At 42.2% G+C, this 23768-nt stretch overlaps 1 protein-coding gene across 30 annotated transcripts in view; it reads right to left on the bottom strand.

Annotated features, from left to right (window-relative positions):
- BAZ2B (bromodomain adjacent to zinc finger domain 2B) overlaps positions 1-23768 on the bottom strand; it is a 184301-nt gene that overhangs the window by 39916 nt on the left and 120617 nt on the right. For 15 of the 30 annotated variants that reach the window (XM_083404519.1, XM_083404502.1, XM_083404513.1 and 12 more), the window contains 11 exons: positions 23277-23672; positions 20321-20945; positions 18854-19153; positions 16791-16851; positions 14601-14709; positions 14212-14313; positions 7691-7901; positions 4054-4146; positions 3865-3926; positions 2014-2079; positions 41-106 (listed from right to left, as the gene is read on the bottom strand). In XM_083404519.1, coding sequence (XP_083260645.1) covers positions 41-106; positions 2014-2079; positions 3865-3926; positions 4054-4146; positions 7691-7901; positions 14212-14313; positions 14601-14709; positions 16791-16851; positions 18854-19153; positions 20321-20945; positions 23277-23672 — 2091 coding nt within the window. The remainder of the gene's footprint in view (positions 1-40; positions 107-2013; positions 2080-3864; positions 3927-4053; positions 4147-7690; positions 7902-14211; positions 14314-14600; positions 14710-16790; positions 16852-18853; positions 19154-20320; positions 20946-23276; positions 23673-23768) is intronic. The other 15 variants (XM_083404501.1, XM_083404498.1, XM_083404505.1 and 12 more) reach the window with 2 other exon arrangements.

The following is a 23768-nucleotide window of genomic DNA, read 5'->3' as shown; positions in this document are numbered from 1 at the left end:
TGTGTGTAAGATAAAAACTCTGGTGCTTATCTAAACTAACCTTTATTCGTTTCTCGGCCTCCAATAATTTGGCATTTGCTGCTTCTTCCTTCTTTTTCTTTTTTGCCTGTGCATGCAAAACAGGTCCCAAGGTCATGCAATGGCACCACTACAACTTGAAAGTAATCTCAGACTAGAACAAAAGCTTCATGCCTCACAAGGTGCGAAACAATACCACATATAATGTGTACATCATAACAGATTTCTTCCTCAGTACATTCTGCATTGTGAAAAACTCATGAGTTTCGGTGGCAGAGGGACTGGAAATGTACAATCAAGGAACACTTTATATATCAAAATGGAAATGTAAAACATTACTGGTGAGGACTGAACTTTCATTACTTTTCTTCTAAAATATAGCAGGGTTTTAGGGAGCGGAAATCATTGGTTGATCATTTAAAGCTTTCTAGTGATTGAATATACCTAATCTGTAGACATAATTTCGAGAGCTTAATTAAAGCCAGGGGTAAGGAACTGCTTACTGGCACATTATCAGAACATTACTCCCTGCTTAATGTATTAAAGGACTAGTATGACAACTAAGAATAAAAAGAAATCTGTTGCCAGACAGATCAGAAACTGAGATTTGAAATAGAAATCTTAAATTTAAATTCCCTCTGACATATTTTATACATGGCATGGATACATTATACAAACCAACTGTTTACGAAACAGAGACTAACAAATCTTTTGAAAGTATAAACATGCACACTTTTTAAGATTAGAAACATGCTGTTCAAATGTCAGCTTCAAAGGTGCTTTCTTAATCCTTGTTGTTTGTTCTGATAAGTCAATCAAATCTTTTTATTTCTCTTTTCTGTCTTTGCATTTTAATTTATTGAACACCTATAGAGTTGGGTCCAGAGTTTATGTTCTGCATAGGGATTCCTTTGTTTGCAGATGGGGCTGCAATCCCATGGAGGCTCCTGCTAGAGTAAGGAAATAGGATGATTTTCACCAATTCTCCCTCCTCCTGCACTCTCTAGCATCACCTCCCATGTTCTGTTCAGTCCCTCAAACCTCCAGAAAAATTTTCAGAAGACACAAGGAGCTGCAGAGAGAAGGCAGAATCTCTGATAATCTTCCCCTCCCCCCCCCCTTCTCCAGCAGGAGCATCCCACCGGCAGAGTTCTGCTCACGCAAATTCTGGATTCAACCCACAGTGTTTTAGGTACATCTCAGGCTCCAGAAGAATCCCAAAGAGTACTTATACACTAATGTGTTTATTAAAGGTAAAGGTACCCCTGCCCGTACGGGCCAGTCGTGACCGACTCTAGGGTTGCACGTTCATCTCGCTCAAGAGGCCGGGAGCCGGTGCCGTCCAAAGACACTTCCGGGTCATGTGGCCAGCGTGACAAAGCTGCAACTGGCGAGCCAGCACCAGTGCCGCACACGGAAACGCCGTTTACCTTCCCGCTATAAAGCGGTACCTATTTATCTACTTGCACTTAGGGGTGCTTTCGAACTGCTAGGTGGGCAGGAGCTGGGACCGAACAACGGAAGCTCACCCCGCTGCGGGGATTCAAACCACCGACCTTATGATCAGCAAGTCCTAGGCACTGAGGTTTTACCCACAGCGCCACCCGCGTCCCTAATGTGTTTATTACTGAAGTCCAATTCATCAGATGTAAAATGAATTTGGTGCACATGACAAAATGAACCCAAGTCTTTAACGTGTTCGTCTTTTATGTGCTGCAGAACACTTTGCTGTTTTAGGTCAAACATGCTACTACTCCCATGGATATCCAGGACGCATGCGCTTCCCTAAAATTTGCATGATCAAATGGTTTTACTGATGTGCCAGACTTAAGAATTTGCAGGTTTAGAGCCATAGTTTAAGGATGGGTTGGGATTTTTTTTTTTTTTTTTAAATGACAGACAGTGTGACACTCTGATACAACACTTGATGAATTCCTCTAACAGACTCTTCCTTGCATATTCCAGTAAAAGCTGGCTTCATTGAACTGGTTATACCTCTAATATTTGCTGAGCCCGAAGTTCTTTTTCAATTCTGATTTGCTGAATTCTCTTAATCTTTTCCTATGAGAAGAAAAGCTTTCATTTATTTTAAGCAGCAGTAATAACGGATCACAACCTCTACAGCCCACCCATCCAATCCTGTTTCCAGGATGCGACAACATACCACATTCTGTCAGGCTTCACTAGATAAGGCAGGCTTGATTTAATGTGCTTTGAACTAGCAGTGCAGTGGCAAGGGCCATACACCTGTGACATGAAGGGTGCAAAGGATGAACTTTTTGCTCCAGCTGGTTAGGGATTTGCAGGCACTTGTGGTGACAATGTGGTGTTAAATATCTCAAAGGGCTCATCCAGACTTCCACTTGTCATGTCTTCGTCCCTCCAGAAAACCCGGGGGCCTAGAACTTCATCTCTTGTCATCACTATCTGCCTCAGTTCATCAAACTCCCTGAAAAAAGTTAGTTCAGGCAGTGGGGTCTGACCTATATCTTCTGCTGTGATAATAGATGCAAACAATTCATTTAGCTTATCTGCTATCTCCTCATCCTCCTTTAGAACACCATTAATCCCTTGTCATCTGAAGGTCCAACTGCCTTCCTAGCTGGTCTCCTGCTACTAATGTATTTAAATAATTTGTTGTTGTTGTTTTTATGTTTTATTTTATAGCATATTAACCATTGAATCCTATATGCTTCTGCTCAGTGGGGCTTACTTGCGTATATTATTGCAGTCTGAAAATTTGTTTTAATGAGCAGCCCCATTTTGTTTAATTATCCTAGCATGGATTACTGAAATTTATCATAACATTTCCCGTAATTTTCTTTCAACTGCACTTCCCAATCTGTTGCATGCAAATGGAAATCAACCACCTGAGACAATTGTTGAAATATATTATGCATTTATAGCAAGCATCTTATAAAGACAAATATTCAATCCTGCGTATTCCCAGGTAAGTGTGTATATGTTCATTTATGTGCAATACAGCCTATTGACTTCCACAACAGTAACGTCTGAGTTGGCATGCACAGAACTGGGCTGTAAATTTCCTCATTTCACATTCATGGTATATTGTGCCTTCATACTGCCCAGGTCCAGTGTAAGGATTCCTGTTAAAAACTGTACAACCTACTTCACAACCTTAAGGTGCTAACTGCAAATTGCTGTTAATAACAGGCGCATAAATGAAGACCAGAATCTAATACTACTACTACTACTACTACTACTACTACTTACAAAAAAGATAAATTTAACATAATGCGTTTAAGATCAGGGTGAAACTGGCAAGGTCTCTCAGATAAAACGCGATGGAACAAACACGGTAAAAGTCTCATTCATGCTTTGTCTGACATTGCAGTTTGCTTAATGGTTTATTAGCCTGCTCGTGCCTTCTGTCAGATAAAACCAGAGTGATTTAGTCTTTGTCACAGCTAACTTATAGTTAAGGAAGACTCTGTTTTGGCAGAAATCCCAGACCAGACCTTCAGATTCTAATGAGTTTGTCATCTGATCCATTACCAAATATATTTAGCAAGAAAAGCCTTTAAACATGGCTGCCGACATTTTTGACCATTTCTGCTCCCCCTACCCTTTAACATCAACTTGATCTGTAAACATCCATCAGCAGGTGATGTATATCCATGTTTGAAAAGCAGAACCAGCAAGTTTCTTCGTATTAAGCTGTGTGTGAGTCTTTTTAAAATTTATAGTTCATCAAGCTACTGTCCAAAGGACAGAGAAGCAGAACAGGCTAGGTTTTCAGCTCACAGTCCTGCTTAAACACATACATGCCATCAGAATAACGTATCTGGTAATGCTTACGGTTGAAACCCGAAAGGCATAAATTACCTGCTGTTTCATTATTTTTATCTGCTCTTTTTGCTTTCTTTTTTCTTCTGCAGCCATAATAGCTGTGAGTGAGAAAGAAAGAAAAAAATGTCAGCAGTAAATAAGTGCAGAATAATGGAAAACTAATATCTATGGATTCAAAAATTCATCTGCGAGAGTCTGCAAGGTTCTTAGAAGTTTAGTACTTACCTTGCTGTTTTTTTGCTTCTTTGGCAGCTCGGGCCTGTTCTTGCTTCTGAAGCTTTCTCAAAAGCTTGATTTGCGCTGCTTGCCTAGCAATTTCTGAAACACAAAGAGAAAAAAAATAATAAAAAATATACTAAGGGTACAATAAATATTTCTTATTAACACAAGGTCAATCTTACATAGATCAAAGAAAATATGGAAGAAGTCCGTGTTTGCTTTGTGTGCATTTAGCCTAGAAGTGTCTGATTTCAGGATTTCCTTACCCCATGATTTCATTCAAAGAACTTTTGTGTTGTTAATACCTCAGTGTATCTTGAAGGAAGAGGATTAGGTGTAAAGGTGTGTGTGTCTCTGTGGGTATATATGTGTATACACACACACACCTCAAGGCATCATGCAATTTCCTTTTTAGGGAGCAGGGTAGGCAAAAGAAAAAGTATTACAATAATAATGACTGTCATCTCGGATGCTAAAAGATCAATGAGGGGATTCTTTTTATGTGGAAGTGCCTCCCTTCCCATTTAAAGCTCAATGAGGGAATTTATCAGAATGGAGAGGCTGAAATTCAGCTTGCATATACAGTGGATTCATAATCACCACATCAAAAAAAATGATTCTGAAACAGCAGCAGGGACCTTATGGCCCTCTAGATTTCGTTGGCTTCCAATTTCTAGCAGCCTTAGCTGCTTCAGCCAGCGTGGCCAACGGGAAGGATGATGGGAGTTGCAGTTCAGCAACATCAACACAGGTTTCCCCATCCCTGCTATTAGAAATGTACCTAAAATGCAAAATTCCTCCCAGGTGGGCATGTAGGACCCCCAAAAGAGGACGTGTCTGGGAATTCTCAGATGGATGGCAACCACAGCATGTGCTGTACTTGATAGGAGCCATTCCACCCAGCAGAGGCTGGTAGAGCAGTTCATTGCTAGCAACCACTAGCTGCCACTTCAGGGACACAACAGGGATGGCCAAATTCCTGTATTTACCAGAAACTACATACACGGGAGGCGCTGTGGTCTAAACCACAGAGCCTAGCGCTTGCCAATCAGAAGGTCGGCGGTTCGAATCCCCGCAACAGGGTGAGCTCCCGTTGCTCGGTCCCTGCTCCTGCCAACCTAGCAGTTCGAAAGCACGTCAAAGTGCAAGTAGATAAACAGGTACCGCTCTGGCGGGAAGGTAAATGGCATTTCCGTGCGCTGCTCTGGTTCACTAGAAGTGGCTTAGTCATGCTGGCCACATGACCCGGAAGCTGTATGCCGGCTCCCTCGGCCAGTAAAGCAAGATGAGCGTCGCAACCCCAGAGTTGGGCACGACTGGACCTAACGGTCAGGGGTCCCTTTACGTTTTACATACAGAAATGGTAGCGAAGGCAGTGGGAATCTCAACCAACACCATGCAAGTATGCAACTCTGCATTAGCCAGCTGCCTACACTACAAGGAAGGTCAGCTATTCAGTCAGTAACTGAATAGCATATTGCTGCAAGCAGAGATATGTCCCTTGCCTCCATGGACATCTCACAAGGTTTTCTAGTAGCAACAGGAATTAACCTTTCCCCTTCACCCACACTGGAGGTTTCTGCCCTGCTGCTCCTACTATAACTGCTGGGCTTGGGGGTGGGGGCGGGAATAAAAACAACAATTGTGAAGAGAGAGTTGCAAAAACTACAACTATGCATGAAATGTTTATACACAGCACAGCACAATCTACACGACAAGTTATCTTACAAAAAACAAGACTAGAATTACTGGCAGAATAGTTATGTCACAGAGGCACCTACTTTGGAATCTATACAAATGTGCCAGTTTATGGAATCAGGAGCCATTGAAACGAGACTATTCAGAAGGTTGGCATGTCCTCTAAAGCATGTGCCAAAGACTGGGATAATTATCCTCCTTCCGTAAGTGTTATGAGCTTGAACTCAGCTCTGTGGTGTTCACCTTATTCCGAGGCACTTATGTAAATATACAAGCAGCACAAATACTGATGACAACCATTTCCTGCCCCCACCCCCAGGGTGAAGGTAAAGTTCCTTCCATTCTTTGGAACCTATCCACAGAAATTCTCTCATTTGGGGTAATGACAAGGCAGTAAGAGCATTATATTGGGAAGTAAGTAGTTTTGTAGTCTTCTAGACTGCCAAATATTCTGTTTGCTACTCCCCCTCTCCCCTGAGGAGTCAATTATCTCTAAGGGGTTAGTATAATAAGAAAGTTTTTCATTATCATTGTCCTAAGTAAGGTTTTGTGCCAGGGATAGCAAGCTTTCAAGAAGATTCTACTGAATAGATGTGCACACTGTGTAAGAGGCGCATTTACACCTTGGTCATATGCAATACCTACCATATTTTTCGCCCTATAGGACGCACTTTTCCCCCTCCAAAAATGAAGGGGAAATGTGTGTGTGTCCTATGGGGCAAATGCAGGCTTTCACTGAAGCCTGGAGAGCGAGAGGGGTCGGTGTGCACTGACCCCTCTCCCTCTCCAGGCTTCAGGAAGCTATCCGCAAGCCTTGGGAGCCCGCAGGAGTTCCCCCCGGCTTGCGCAGAGCTGCCTGTACCCGAAGCCCGGGCACGCTGAGCAGTCGCGCGGGGGCAGCGGGAGGGCTCCCCCGGCTTGCGCAGAGCTGCCTCTTATCCCGAAGCCCTGGCGCGCTGAGCAGTCATGCCGGGGCTTTGGGTAGCTGTGCGCAAGCCGCGGGAGCCCTCCCCCGGCTTGCACAGAGCTGCCTCTTATCCCGAAGCCCCGACGCGCTAAGCATTCGCGCCGGGGCTTTGGGTAGCTCTCCGCAAGGCGCGGGCTCCCGCGGCTTGCGGAGAGTTGCCTGCATGCTGAAGCCTGCGCCGCTGAGCTCAGCGCTCCCAGGCTTGGCACAGCTCTCCGCAAGGCGTGGGAGCCCGGCGCCGGAAAATTCTATACCACCCTTCATCAAAAGATCACAGAAAAATACATACCATAATAGCAAACGAAAACAAAACCTCCACAGGTATGTATTAAAATTCATACATATTACCAGGGACATATGCCAAGTACTTGCCAAGAAACAGGACTGAAGGAACAATTAATTGTATCCTATCCTCCTTTGTTCTTGGGTGGCATTTAACCACGCTTCCCTCAGAATAGACCCACTAAGATTAATAAAGTTAGCTCCACTAATTTTAATGGTTCTACTCTGAGTAAACCTCAGTTTAATACCACCCTTTGAGTATAATTTGCTTCTGGTGAAGCCAAATATTTTATAATTTTGACTAATCAGAATTCTCCGGTGTTTTGGAAGTAATAATATATTCTGTTCTTATTTGCTGATAGTATGAAAATGACAAACTCTTAAACAAACAGATAAAAGCTTTTGTGGATGTGTAACTGATAACACAGGCAGACTGTAGGGGAGTAAGGGGCTGGATTAGGTGGCGGTATCCCTCTGCCCAGATCTCCTGACCTCCTGCTGGCCACCAAATGGGCAGACAGGAGCCCTACTAACACAGGCCAGTAGAGAGCCCCAAAAGTGGGACATTTCAAAGGAATATTTTGGAGCTTGAGTGAACACAATACAAAAACCAAAAGGCTTCTTTGCTTATTGAATATAAATTGTCTGCAGGTACCTTTTACTACGCGTTGGGAGAAGTTATAATAAAGTCCTTACCTTGGGCTTGTAACTTTCTTAACAGCTTAGCATCTGTGTTGTCAAGAAACTCAGTGCTACCAACATTTGGAGGTCGACCTTTGCGACGCCTCATTTTCGATTCCTCTTTCGCGCGCTGTCTCTCTGGGTTCGGCGGCCGCCCTCTACGTCCTTCCATAGCTCTGATACGAGGAAGGACTTCCTCTTCTTTCAGCAAACACCACTGCATCCCCTTTGTAATTAATATATTTCACAGGAAGTCATTATAAACGCAAAATGGACAACAACAAAAATGTGCACTCAGCTGACATGTAAAAACGCACACCGAAGCATATGTCTATATATCTGTGTGAGAGCTGCAAGCTTGAACTGATCAAACTGGCAGATTAATCAATTTAGGCTTTAATTGCGGCCTAGAATTTTCTCCCCACTCCACCCTGCATGGAAGTTGCCCTGCTCTCCACTTCTCTCCCATTGACACCAATGAAAGTGAAAAGTATTGCTGTTTTTTTTTCATTCCATAGCAGCTGCATCTCTTGGCTGTTTTTAAAGGTGTCCTGGGGGATGAGGGGTCTTGTGATCCACTCACCACCCTCACTCCCGCCAGTGGAACACTGTCAGAAGTAGATACAGTACATCTTTGCCAGCAAAACTCTGTAGGCAAACCAGGGTCTTTTCTGGGGAATTAGCTGCTGTCCTGTCAGCAACACATATACATTTAAAGCCCCCTCAGCTAGCATTGGAGTATAAACCTGATTCAGCATATATCTCAAGCCCCTTCGCATCCTTGTACTCTTATTTAAGTTCATTCGTGAAGTTCTGAATAGCTTGTTTCCAAATGAAATTACTTGGCAGTAATTAGTATTTAATGAAAGCGATTAGCTGTTGCTTACACATCACTGTTGCATTGTCTTTGCTCTGTTTTGTCTAATTATTCCATTTGGAAGGGTACATTGAGACAAAAGGCGAATATGTTTGCTAAAAATGAAGTCTCAAATTCTTTGGTCAGCATGATGAAACTATCTTTGATAATTTGTACTAGGGACATTCTTACAATCAATTCACACTGAAACTCATTATTGCCTTACAGTCTTCTCAGAAACACGTTATGTTCATCTATGGAAATCAGTTTCTACCTACCATAAAAAAACATTTTTAACTGATCTGAAATTTTCAATTTATTTTAATCCCTTCTTCTCACTATCTCATTCTGTGGAAACCTCAGTATTTCTGCTGAGAATGATTCCATTTGCTTACATTTCACCATGTGGCATCTGTACCCTCCATATCCTAAATTCCTGTAGCTTACAATCACAGCCTTTAGTTTAGGAACAGCTTGCATTTAATTTACACAATAGGAGCCTAGTATTGTGTTCCTTTATCTAAAACAGCACAGATGTCTGATCTCTTCTGAACTGTGTATCTCATGGTTTCCTCATAACCCAGTTCTCACTGAGGGGATAAACCAAAGGACTGTAGCTCACAAGTAGACCAGCTAGTTTGCATGCAGATAGTCCCTGTCTCAATCCCTACCATTTTCAGATAGGGTTGGCAATGTCCACTACCTGAAACCCTGGAGAGCTGCTGCCAGTCAGTGTGGACAGTATTAAGCCAGATTGACCAATGCATCTGTCCGGTCTAAAACAGCTTCCTGTATTTCTCCATCTGTGCTGTGACACTTCAGTCTGCAGAGGATGGCTTACAGGACTGGACCCCCCCCCCCCAGCCTCTATACAAAAAAAGAAGAAGATCCCTGTGCATAGAAAACTAACATGCCAAGGAAAAGGCTAGACTAGACATCTAGTTTCCATTGCCTTTTAAAATAATTAAACAAACAAACAAACAAACAAACCGTATGGCCACAATTACCGTATTTTTCGCCCTATAGTACGCACCGGCCCATAGGACACACCTAGTTTTTTGGGGAGGAAATAAAGGGGGGGAATTATTCCCCCCCCCCACGCTCCGGGCAGCTGGCTGCTATCCGCAGCCTAGGGAGCCCTGCGGGAGTTCCTGCAGGGCTCCCTAGGCTGTGGATACCTGCCTGAAGCGCGGGGCGCTCTGCTTCAGCGCGCCCCGCGCTCCGGCCAGCAGGCTGCTATCCGCAGCCTAGGGAGCCCTGTGGGAACTCCCGCAGGGCTCCCTAGGCTGCAGATATCTGCCCGAAGCGCGGGGCGCTCTGCTTCAGTGCCCCCCTGCGCTCGGGGCAGCAGGCTGCTATCTGCAGCCTAGGGAGCCCTGTGGGAACTCCCGCGGGCTCCCCAGGCTTGCTGATAGCTTCCTGAAGCCTGGAGAGCGAGAGGGGTCGGTGCGCACCGACCCCTCTCACTCTCCAAGCTTCAGCGAAAGCCTGCATTCGCCCCATAGGATGCACACAGATTTCCCCTTCATTTTTGGAGGGGGGAATGTGTGTCCTATAGGGCAAAAAATATGGTAATTTATCACTGTTAACCTTAGAACCAAGAACACAATCTGCCGGCTACCAAGCTCCCTTCTAAAGAAAGGGAGCCTTACAAGACTTCCGTATTTGGATAAGTAAACTGTAACAACAACAGGCTAAATTTATACTCATTCATTCGATCCCTCCCTGTACCAAAAACACACATCCAACCCAATGAGGCTCAGATGAGCATTGCAGTGTGCATGAGCACCTGGTACTGCAACAGTTAGAATTCAATGGGGCTGATGCTTCCAAGTAAAATACATATAGGATTGTGCTGTGCACCAGCTGCACATGTAGAATTCTGCTTCCACACACAGTTCTCATTTCCTGAGTTGAGTTCACTTATTGCATAATCTCATATTCAACATTTTGAAGCATACAAATTGACCAAAGAAACCAAACGCTGGTAAAAGTAAAATTAGGACAAAAGGGGTAGTATCTTGCATACCTTTGATTTGAAGTTAATTACATTGGAGTCCATCGTTCCAAAGTTAATTTGTGTGCTTTAAAATTAAGCATGGTAACTCACGTGTAACTGGGAACAAGGATAGATTACCAAGGAGTTTACTGGTGACGAAGAGCAGTGATTCAGTAATCCCATCACACACAGTAACAAATGCGGTTTGCAATACCAGCTGGGGCTTGTAGAAGTCACACATATATAGACATATGAAAGCATGTACAACAAGCACATTTATGCTAGCAAACACTGTAGAAAAAAAATAAGCTGCTATTTTGAATGAAGCACATTGCACTTCTCATTAATGCACACACATTTCAATAAAAAGTTCCCTAACACTGAAGAGTTACTTACCTTCATTTAGTGTTTTCCAAAGTTCATATTCTGTATTGCTCCATTCTAACTCTAATGCACCTGTTCTCATATTTTCCAGGGTTCTTAAATGGCTCCTGCCTCCACCCAAAGTGAAAACAAGTGTCATGAATTCAGAGCTATCACCCTGAATAAACAGAAGGCTAATCTTGCTTGCCTGGCTGGAATCGATCTAAATGTGCGTCTGACAAAATCTAACCAATGATGTACCAAGAACTAGACAGTGAGAGTCTCCTTGGGAAGAAATCTAAAAGCAATTTGATAGAATTGTCCTCCTGGTTTTCAGTACATGTGCTTGTATGGTAATGTCATTTCAATGGAGACATCTCACATATTTTCTTTTTGGTGTGAAACCGTTTCTACTAATCAAAACTGGAAGAAAGATTACCTGGAACCCTCACATCTCCTTGCACACGTAACATTTATTAGCGCAGAACTCTTTCCAATGTCCAATAACACAAAGTTGCTAGGGGAGCATTTCAGAAGGCAAAGTACTCTACGCACAACTTTCAATGCAGGGAACCCTGCACAAGAATAGCTAATAATTTGGGGTGTGTCTAATAACACTGCGGCCATGCAGTGTCTCAAGAAGAGACTCAGACTCATAATGCATAGGAGTTTGGCAAGAAATGTTGAAGGAATTAATTGAAAAAGTACATGGTGAGTAATTTGTAAAGGGAAACTTATCAAATGGTCCCAACAGTACACTAACATATCCAGACTGCAATCTATAAGCCAAACTGACTAAACCATGATCTATTATCCTTCTTCATCCCAATTTTAACTGCCATAGTTTTCCCCAAGGAGAATTAGGAATTGTTGTTCCGAGATATTTCTGCGAAATATTAACCAACTGCAAATATTATACACCGCTATAATCTCCATGGCTGCCTGGGTGAATCCATGACAGTAAAAACAAGGGGGAAACCCAACTACCACCAATGTGTAGCGATGCTATGTCCTCAGGGTAACTTGATAATTTTTATATAATGGCTTTCTGTGCAGAATCCTGGGAACTGTAGTTGGTGGGGATTCTGTGAATTTGCTGTCAAAATCTATAGCCTTGCTCCCAGAATTAAAGTTTGTCATTAAGGAAACAATGACTGCTATAGCTGCAGCAGTACAGCCATACCCTGAGGCCTTGTTCTCTTAAAACAGCAGATGAGGTGGCAAACTTGTTCCGTGAACATTCCTCACTGTAAAAAACAACAACAATAAAACCCCTCCACAAAATAAAACTGCATGTCAAGGAGATATGCTCTAGCCAGGCTTTTTCCCTGTCATGTTGGCTTTATATCAGTAGAGAGGTTTTTGAATAGACAAACGTCAGTCAAGTGAGCCCCAATTTGTAGTCTGAAGTTGTCAAGAAAGAGGTTTGCCTCCTCCTCGGCTGTTTATGTGAACTAGCCCCAATATCTGCAATGACTTACATGTACAGCTATGCTCTACTGACCACTTAGAGGGCTGAGCACTAGCAGTGGAAGCCGTATTGTTCAATTCTCCTTCACCTACTGGACAAAAACTGAGACAGTGTGTGGTTCTGCACCATTTCATGTTGTTTTTGGCAACACCTGGCTTTGTAGGGTGTGCCCTATGTGGGGAGGGTGTAGCAGGCTAGAGACATGAGCAAATTGCTCCAATAGTTCAGGGTAGTACTTGGGAGCACTTGGCAGGTATCTGCACACACTTAGTTTGTACCTGTGGGAAACTTGCCTTAAAAAAGGGGGAGACCATATACAGATCCCATATTCCCAAACTATAAGGAATGAAATACTGCCTAAAAATAATAATAATAATAATAATAATAATAATAATAATAATAATAATAATAAATAAAATTTATTTATACCCCGCCCTCCCCAGCCAAGACCGGGCTCAGGGCGGCTAACAACCAATAATAAAAACAAGTTGATTAAAATACAATTTAAAAGATTAAGATACAGCATTAAAACATTAGGGTGCAATCTCTTCATAGGAGGAGAAAGGAAAAAGAAAGAGGGGGAGGGAATCAAACTGATTCTAAGCCAAAGACCAGGTAGAACAACTCTGTTTTACAGGCCCTGCGGAAAGAGATCAGATCCCACAGGGCCCTGGTCTCAAGAAACAGAGCATTCCACCAGGCCGGAGCCAATGTTGAGAAGGCCCTGGCTCTGGTTGAGGCTAATCTAACTTCCTTAGGGCCCAAGACCTCTAGGGTGTTGCTATATATGGACCTTAAGGTCCTCTGTGGGGCACTACACAGAAAGAAGTTATGTACTCAATTATGCAAGTAGTAAGTGATGTAAGACAAAGTATAGGATGCACAAAGGCACATTTAGGTTAAGAAAAGGTTCCCGTTAGAGAAGTCAAAATAAGGTAAGACAGAAAGGAGGAGGACACACGTATATCCTTACAACTACAATCCGGTGTATGTGCACGTGAGAGTAAGCCTCATTGAACTCTGTGGGACTTAATTTCCAAATTAACCTGCAAAGGATCATGCTGCATGTTAGCTAAAACAGAGAACAGTGTCTCACAGATGAAGAGCACACACAAAAATGTCCTTAAAAACACACATCTATCATATCCTCCCTGGGGTTTATTGTCCCCTCCCCAGTCTTATTTATGTAGACTTTGCAGAATTCATCATACATTCTCCACACTGAACAAACAACTCTATGTTTAATTCTATATTTCAGCCAACACCACAGAGACAGCTAAAGAAAAAACATATGTATGTGAACACAGCTACTTACAATTACCACATATATGAAATAACAAAGTTGATCTCAGAAGCATTTAAACTGATATACCAGTGCTCAAATTACAGAGAAAAGAGGAGACATTTTTAAATGAAATGTATAAGCCCCACCCCCTGACTCCTCCCAGTTTTAGCCGAATCATGCTTCCCATATACTGTATGGCCTTCTGAAAAGAGGGCCCACCTAAAAGGCAAAGTGGGGAGTGTGGACTTGTAATTCGAGTACTGGAATATATACTCAACCTCATAGGCCAATGATAACTAGATGACTGCAGTTTCCAAATTTAATTCTGCGAGATGCTGAGCACCTGGCAAGGTGATAATGAATTGTGAAGGTTTTTCCAGCACTTTCCAGGCGTCAGGTGCTCAGTCATTCACAACTACTATCATGAAGTCACACATATGACTGCAAGAATGAACCAGCTAACAATAGCAATGCTCCAGAGTGTAGTAAAAAAAATATTTCACTTAAGATTTATGATACTACGCCTTGGATCAAAGACTTTACTTTTTTAAAAAGCGGATACCTGCGGTCCATCTCTGGCTTCATAGAAGTCACCCACTCCTATTTTTGCACTGAAGCTGAAATTGTCCCTTGAGATATCCATTATTCCATTTCTGCTGAGATACTGAAAAAATCACATATTTTTCCACTTCAGGTTTTAAGTCATTACAACCCAGCTTTGATGTACAAGCTAATGTTAGAGAGAAGTCAAATATGTGTGGGGTTTTTTGGTGCATATTCTGGCAAGGGGATACGAATTTACAAGAGGTCATTTTAGAGGCAGGTTTAAGGTACATTAGCCTCACATCACGGGCCATTTTGTATCAAGGAACTTTAGTGGAGGAAAAAGTTCATTTAAATAATTATGTGCATGCTTAATAAGAAACAGAAAGCATAACGTTTAAAATATACCTTTACTACTTCAGGGTACTGCCTTAGCTTCTTGCCACATGGTGCATAATATGCTACTTCCCCTTGAAGGCGGCCACCGAAGTTCCTTATTCTTGTTTCTCTTTGCCAGCTGCAATTAAAAAAAAATTATATATAAATTTAAAGAGGAACAGCATTATAGCAACACATATGTTGGGAGGAAGTCCCTTTGAACTTACCTCAAAGCAAGCATGCATAGAGTTGGAATGCACAGCAGTAATGCTATGTACAACTTCCTGAGAGTAAGAGTCACGGAGTTAAATCACACTTACTTCTGGGTAATATATCCACTTAGAGGTGTACTGTAGCTCAGTGGCAGAGCATCTGCCTTGTATTCAGAAGGTATTGGGTTCAATTCCTGGCATCTCCAGGTACAACAGGGAGAGGCCTCTGTCTCAAACCCTGTAGAGCCTTTGCCACTCAGATGAGATAATACTGAACTAGCTGGATCAATTGTCTAATTCAGTATAGGGCAGCCTCCTACGTTCCTAAGTATACCAGGTTCCCAGTTTGCCAATAAGCTGTGATGGTGACAGTCATAATATTTGTAAACTGAAGAACCAAGTTGGAATCTAAGAACACACAACTTCCATTATTCCTGACCAGTGGCCATGCTGACTATGGCTGGTGGGAACTGGAGTCTGACAATATCTGGATGGCACCAAATTGGCTACCCTAGTTTAGCTTTTCCTGTTGAAATAATCTCAAGTGGTTTGGCTGAGAAAAACAAGGAAGAGTCACTGCTAGTCAGAGTTAATGGCATTGGGCTAGGTGAGTTACAGTACCAGGAAGGTCAGAGAGCCTGTGGCGCAATAGGTCAGTGTGTCTGGCTGTCAACCAGAAGGCTGGTGGTTCGAGCCCACCCAGGGACGGCTGTGGGCAGAATTCCTGCATTGCAGGGGGTTGAACTAGATGACCCTCAGGGTCCCTTCCAACTCTAAAATTCTACGATTCCATGACTCCCCAAGTCACATGGGCTATTAAACAGAGCTAGGCATATTGTAGCATGCAGAAAATTAAGCACCAGGAAAAACGTGCCCCTGCAGTCACCCAAAGTCCAGAAGTTCCCCCTTGAGGGCAAACAACTGCTACAGTGCAGCTTACTGAAAAGAGTGTGTGTGAAATCTGAACAGCTGAAGCAGATCAGGAAAGTTTCAATGTAAGGAAAGAGTACAATGTGAGCTGCTGTTTCAGATTTCAGTTGTAGGATGCAGAGAAAGCTGAGGTGTTGGAAACTGATCCTTAGCCAGGGCCTAGTGAGACGTAGCACAAGAGAGAAGCCTCTGAGAAAGGCCAAAGGAAAACATTGTATGCAGTTCGTTACCTAGTGACTGCAGTAGGAAGAAAGATGTGGGCAAGATGCAAGCAATGGTGAATGTCAGTAAGTAGAATGAGGGCTTGAAATATAGCGGATGCTCTACTTCTACAGCAGGGACTAACATGTCTTGCCAATAATTTAGTTACTGGAACCCATCCCAAACTTGGCAAGCCCCCTCAGAGAAACAAAAAGGGATGGCCGACGCAAAGCACAAAGCATCACAGGAAGCTTTATGACTCTCTGGGGGGAAATTCACCTCTTCAGAAAATTATGTATGAGCAATTGTACCTCCCCCCTCACTCCCGGAACATATTCTGTGATTTGTGGGGTTTGGGTCTGATTCTTAATGAAGTACGAGATCTCAGCATCTTGGTGAAGATTCAGAACTGAACATTGCAAAGAAAACATATGAAACCCAACTCTGTTTTCCCCCACAAAAGGCAAATGGGGGAGCAGGGAGACTTGCAGAGGTGCATCAGCCAGAGGGTAGCGGCTTAATCGTTCCAATGCCCATAATCTCAATTTAAATAGTTCAGCAGGTTGCTTTGAATCATTTCCAAGTTCAGACTCCAAAAGTGACAAATGAGCTAGAGAGAAAAATGGGTTTCAGGAGATGATATGTGGGTTTGGGTTAAGCCCCTTCCTACCCACAAATTCTCACACGTGCCTCTTCCTTCATGTAACTGTGGAAAACATGGGCCTGGGAACTTGCATTCGCCAGGGTAATTTTGTCTTCAGTGTTAATAACAACTCATCATGGTCCAAACAAATTGCAAAATCACTACCTTTAGGAATGCTACTACATTACAAGAAACTGGTTTCACAAGTTTAATTCAAAATTGTATCTTACATACCCATACTCCAGAGGAATGCGCAGTTCTTGCTCATCTGTGACTCTGCGCCTTTTTGAAGTCCCTTAAATAGAATTTAATGGATTAATTTTAGAACACAGAAAACCCAAATTACAAGTGTAATTGTTCTGCTATTTGTTCTGCAATATATTCTGCTATTTTTTTTAACAAAAAGAACAAATCAGCAGAGGCTGTTTATACCCCTTTACTTGCTTTCTCCTTGCAACCCCTGTCTTGCAAAAATCCAAGAAATGAGCAGAACACAATTTGCTAACAATTGCTAGAGTCTATTCTTACCCAGAGAATTTAAGAAATCAACAGATTTAGGAACAACCGTCAACCGAACTATAGATCAACACCCCAGTCCTGAAATCACTTATGTTAGCATGTTTAAGTGAACTAAAAGAAACCCTGTTTCTAGATAATGTCCCCAGTACAACCCAGGGTGCCTGCGGCTTGTTGAACTGCTGATGTTACAAGGCAGAACATCACATGACACACAGCATTTCAGTTGATTTCCATGGAACTTCTTTTCATTCAATGGGCACACTTTGCAGATTTGTGTCCCAGGCTGGTAAAGACATTTTCCTGTTTAATGACTTTCCCTTTTTAATCTGATTTTTACACACACACACACACACACACACCAAGATTCAAAAAGGAGTGGGGGATTGGTAGGTAAAAAAGCAGCTAAATGAGAAACTGGGAGGGTGGGGAATCTGATGAACACAAGGAGGAAGGTCCTTACTACCACGGTTCAGGGGAGCTCATTACTAACCCAGCAGAATCTCCATTTTTATTTTTCCCCCTAAAAGGAGCCTGACAATTCTCTGTGCACACAGTTTTTAGGGGAAGAGAGAGACGATGAAAGCTTTGTAGGGCACACATTGATGTTGTTGCACACCTATAAGGGCTCATCTGCAGTCAGCGTTCAGAGGAATGTGATTATTTGTGTCTAGAAACAGGATGTCAGTGTACTAAACTATTTCTTTACAGCTCCCTTTTACAACCTGAATGAGCTTCGTTTTAGTAGAATGAAGGAGAACCAATAACGTTACCATAAGCACACTTGCTTATATTAATATAGTTAAGTGGAATTTTCTTCCACGTACTTTTAGGATCAATGTGTCATGCAGCAAGCCCTTAACCAATGCCTACCTTTCATAGGAATTTATATGGCTCAGAGGTAACAGGTTCAACCCCAAATCCTGGTATCTCCAGGTAAAAATGAATTTGTCAAATCCTCTTTTAAAGCTATCCAAGTCAGTGGCCATTACCATGTTTTGCAGAAGTGAATCAGGCATAGTATCAATGCCTATCAAGCTATTAAAGAAACAGCCCCATTTGTGTTTCAGAAGCAGGCAACTCCTGGGGATAATGTAATGGTACTGCACTGTTTCTACAGTGAAACATTCCCTGGGTTGTTTAAAAGTTTGTCATGTGGATCCAACGTTGGAGAATCCCCAACACTGTCCAAGCCCTTTGGCAAATACAGTATCCAGGTGTTAATTTGCAATGCTCTACCAAAGAGCAGAACCAATTCAGACTCAGTTGATGCTTCTCTTCTCTTGAGTCTTGGGATGGAAAGGAAGAGGATAATATGGAATAAGTAGAGCCAAGTCTGGTAGCCTACAAGGAGAACAGGGAAATCACTGTGGGGGAGTACTGAGTTATTGGAAGTCATGGTTTGTATCAATTTCCCACTATATCTATCTGGGGTGAAATCGACACTCTGCCATTCACACATGGTGAAGATCACTCTTTTCCCAGTACAGAGATTCATCTTTGTATCAGAATATACAATCTTAAGTAGTGATGAAATGCAATAATTTAATTGAAGCAAGGCCAGATTCTAAGAAGTGCTAAACCAGCCTTCCGCAACCTGGTGCTCTAACATGTGGCAATGCTGGCTGGGGCTGATGGTAATTGGGTGTCCAACAACATCTGGAAGGTACTACTAGGTTGCGGAAGGCTGGGCTCAACAGGTGTGAACCCTTCTAGATTTCAATGAAAAGCATCTCTCTGATATAGATAGGGATTTTGTTATATAAAATAAATTGCAATACCGCTGTGGGTACTTGAGGAAAGCCCAGGAGAAGGCGTGCCCACAAAAGCTGGTGAGGGAGACTCGGGGCATAATGCAGCTGGAGCAGAACTCGGTGTCTTTGCTGCTTGGATATTAAGTAGTGTCGAGCAAGCTGCAAGACTGATGGAAGAGCTTTTGGCAGAGGATGCCGTTTTGTTCAATTTAATCGAAGACTTCTCTCCTTCCGTATCAGTCTCTGATTCATCGGGTTCTTTATCATCTTCTTCCTCATCATCTTCAGATCCTTCAGTATCAGACCCTTCCGAATTACTATCAGATTCTTTGGGGGAAATGGAGAAGACCATGAATTACAAGAAATTGATATATTCTCATTCCAGCATTCATTGAGACTGGGGGTGGGGGTGGGGGGGACAGGCATTCTGAACTATTTAGTGAGGGAACAACCAATTGAATGTGATGTATGTTTCAGACCCATTTATTGGTTTCACATCCTGACTCAGATATATAATCACCTTCTTCCTTTGCAATTCACTGTCACCACCCTTCTACTGAAAGTACTTAAGACTTTGGCAACCCAAAGAAGACCTTTCCTGGCTTGTCCAACTTATGACCCAGCAAGCCAAACACAGCTCCACCAGCCACACATTGTAGCCTACTGAATGCTTGACCAGACCCCTCTGCTGTTCTTTTAGAAGCTTCTTGGACTTTGCATGGGCTACCATACATGTCTGGTAGGTAGGCAGCATGTGGCTTGGTCATTCACAAGTTGTGCTGGTCTCCTAGTGCAAAACATGCCAGCTCTTCTCTTACCATATTAGGCAAAAAAATCAAGATGCACTTTATCTAAGATGGTTTTGGCTCTGCTACGTAGTTTTTAATTAAAATGCTGGCTCCTTCTTGGGGTGTACAGAGCTGCATACTATGCATGGGGGGAAATGTCCCTTATAACCATAGTATAACACCTAGTAAAACTTACCATTAGGGAAACCTTATTTGGAGCACTAACACCACAATCCTAGGTGTTTCCACTTAAGCCCACTGTGTTCAATAGGGCTTACTCCTAGACAAGCATGCATAGGACTACAGCCTAAACTATTTAAACTAGTCCTTCAGACCCTCCTCACTCATCTTCCCACACCGTTTTCAAGGCTTCGCACTAGTAAGAAACCTCCATGCATCTGAGCAGTTATCCACTATGTCTCACCCCAGCTACATGGCTCTGTCTCTTCACTATCTCCTAACTTAAAAAGTCATCTCCTCTAAAGCAGCATCAATAACATTTTGAATAAGCTAGGTAAATCAATGTTTTGAATAAGTTAGCAGTTGAGCTGGCTCATCAGTTAATGTTTTCATAATTCTCATTGCAAGATTATAATTTCCATACAGAAACCAGGCGACAAGAATTAACCTTATAGCATTTGCAGGAGGGCAAGGGTGCCTTTAGAAGGCTAAAGACATGCAAAGAGTTTCTTTAAATTAAATAAACCTGATTGACTATCATCAGAATCCTCATCTTCCTCGTCTTCATCCTCATCATCCTCATCGTCCTCGTCGTCGTCATCATCCTCATCGTTTGAATCCTCAGAATCTTTACTGCTAAGAATGTCTGAATCAGTTCCTCTGAATTGTTCAACCAATGATTTTGTGGAAGGGTGGTTGTGTTGTGTTTTCACTGCTGTCATTGTATTATTGCTGACTGCCTTTTCCTTTGCTGGGCCAGGTAATACAGGAGAGGTAGAAGACATAACAGGTGTCCGGTTGCTTGGTGTCTTTTTCCCACCCGTGCTTAAATTTACTGGTGAGGAAAAGGTTAAGCTGCTGGAAGTAGATACGTTTTCATTAACCTTGGGCTGGGATTTGGATTTGGTGGTAAGTGCCAGAGGAGCTTCCTGAATGACGCTCTGAATCACTCCATTGGGCTGATGATTACCTAAAAGTGCATTGGTCAAGAAAGGATTAGAATGGTTGTTTTCTAAAGAGGTGTGTTTTTGATGGGCTGGTGGAGAACTGGTTGGCTTTGGACTTGATACTGCTGCGATAACCTTCTTCAGGTTCCTAGATGATTCGTGGTGTTTCTTCAACTGTGCTGGGAATGTCTGCTTGTACTGTTCCTGCAGAAGCACAAAAGATAACAAAATATATAGCTAAATGCCGTAAGCAATGGCTTTAGCAGATGGGCTCTGAAACTTTCGCTTCCAAAAGACAGGCAGATAAGATATAAATCTGTGTGGGCAAGGAAGCTGCTTTGAACTTCCTAAGTGAGGCAGGTTGCCTTAATTAAGAAATTAATAAAGACTGACTCATTGAGAGCTGTGACTCACTAAGAATTTTGCAGGTACAGAATGCATTCTTTGTCATTCTCAACAGTCACTACTAAAACTGCAGAATGGAGAGTCAGAAGGTATTCCAACAGTTAACGATGGAAGATTCTAGTCTCTGAGACATTTACCTGATAAGGGGAAAGGAGTCACAAAGATTTGTTATGAAAGAAGAAGGGTTAAGGTATGGGGCTTACATCTGAGTAAAAAGGACTCAGGAATGGGGTGTTAACATAAGTCTTAGGGTTGGAGAAGAAAGGCATAAAGCAGGCTTTAATTGTTTAGAAGCATTTGTTTCCATCTTCCCAGCGTTCCCAAAAACCTGCCCATTCAAACCCTTCTTGTCAAATATAACCCATGTGACTGTACACCAAATGAAAACCACAAGTGATATCTAAAGCCTAGTTCCAAATACATCTGCATATAACAGCAAAAAACCAGAACCTGGTAATTGAGGATTGTACTGTAGCTGTGAAACAGACAGCATGAGCTGTCAGTAAGTACACTGTTAAGATACACTTTCATGCTCTCTGAAAAAACTTGTGAGGCATTTTATAAATGTGTCTATTTTAAAAACCAAAGGAAAACAAGGGTCTATCAATAGGCAACTAGTGCTTGGCTGTTATGTATCAAACTCTTTTTACATTCATGCAAGTGAAGTTGTTATCACTATACCTTAAGCATGCTATTTCAAGGGTAATGAGAATACCATACCTTCTGCTGAAAACAGTAATAATTACTGAAAATATAAAATGAGTAATCATGCAGGATTGTCATGGCAGAATTATGAATGTATTATAAAAAAATGTCCACTATGTAACCCAAACTAAGAAACCAAGGGCAAAAATTTAGGTTAGACTTTTCTAATGGGGTGAATTTTCAATTTCAATCCATCAGTGTTTAGACACTGAGATTCCTAAACAGAATCTGCATATCCAACATCCCAATCTTTCATTGCAAGCATGTCATGAATGGATCACAAAAGCTCCACCTTCATATTCTATTCACGTTTTTCTGAAAGCTTTCACACTTGTACATGACAGCATAGTGTTCAAAAAAGCAAGAATCCACCAATACCCTGAGAAGGCATGAAGAAAAATGAAATGTCACTTCAACTGTCTTCCTGAAGACCGATTTGTAAAGACTTTGTAAGATAAGTACCTTGGCATTGTGCTCCTCTTAAATTTTCCAAGGTTGGTAGCGCATGTTCATTTTTGCTCCATCTATTTTTCCAAAGGACTACAGTCTACAGATCTAACAGAGGTTTAGGACATTCCAAGTAGCCAGTAAGAAAGGAACCTGGGCTTTCTTTTGCCTTGCTTGTGAGTCTCATTTAAAGAGAGAGACGTTCAATCTCTCTCTGTAATGGCAGATGAGCACACACACACCTTTGGACAAGCATGGAGCAAGTTCCTCCACCACTGGAGCAACAGTATCAGCTCTGGAAAATGCTGTAAATCATGTGTCAGGATATTTGTTGCATTTATATTCTCCCTGTTCTCTAAGGAGCTCAAGGCAGTGTACGTGGTTCTCGTCACTCGTCTCATTTTGTACTCTCAACAACTCTGTGAGGTAGGTTACAGATGAAATATGGTGACTTGCCCTAGGTCACCCTGTAAGCTCTGTGGCTGAACCAGGGATTTGAAACTGGGCCTCCTCAGACTCAGCTGAGCACTCTAAGCACCGCATCACAGTGGCTGACATTTCTAGACTGAATTCTTACTATCTACAGGAAAAATTTTCAGCTACTGATTCTGAGAAGCAGGTATTGCAGATGAACATAACACAATTTCCAAAATATTGTTTTAAAATTCTAATGTTATACCATTAAGGCTGCATTCCTGAACACACTTACCTGGGAGTATTGTATTCAATGGCGTTTTACTGCTGAGTAAAGGATTGCACTGGAAACCTTAAACTCTTTATAGTGTACCGTTTTAAAAAGCAATAGTGTTTAAACCTTCCACTATGTGCAACTAAAAGATCACCTTAATTTTTTATGGATTCCAATAAAAAAATTTTAAAAATAAAAAACAACAAGACAACAACAATCATGATATTAATGCAATATGAACCCTTCCACAGAGTACAGAAAGCGTACAAAGAAAACTTATATATTCTCACCCGGTTTGATCTTACATCAATGGTCAATGGGCTAGGTTCTTCAGAGGTATTTTTATTCCCTGCCTTGAGTAGATCAGGAGAAGGAACTATAAGTTTTAAGAAAGTTTCCTTTTTGGCTTGATTTACCAAAGACAAAGGGTTCACATTGGGCACCAATCCCGTAGACTGTATTACGCTTGTGTGTTTGTTCACAGATTCCTCCTTTGCCTGAGAGCTTTGGAAAATAAAGGGAAGCTGCTGTGACAAAACCTGAGGCTGCTTCTGCTGGGACTGGAATGACGGGTGAGTCTGGCTGTCAGACACAAGAGGTATTGGCTGGTGTGTTCTCTTTTCCTGGGGCTTTTCCTGGGATTTTTGTCCATCGGCTTTCATGTCTGGTCCGCTATGCATTAGCACCTGCAAATACAGAAAACGTGTATCTTGATTTCTCCTTAGCTGCATTGGAAGAAGAAGAAGAGTTTGGATTTGATATCCCGCTTTATCACTGCCTAA

This window comes from Podarcis tiliguerta (genome assembly GCF_965153285.1).
Source record: "Podarcis tiliguerta genome assembly, chromosome: 1".
NCBI lineage: Eukaryota > Metazoa > Chordata > Lepidosauria > Squamata > Lacertidae > Podarcis > Podarcis tiliguerta.
The sequence above is the reverse complement of the archived record's forward strand: the minus strand, read 5'-3'. Positions and strand labels throughout refer to the sequence as shown.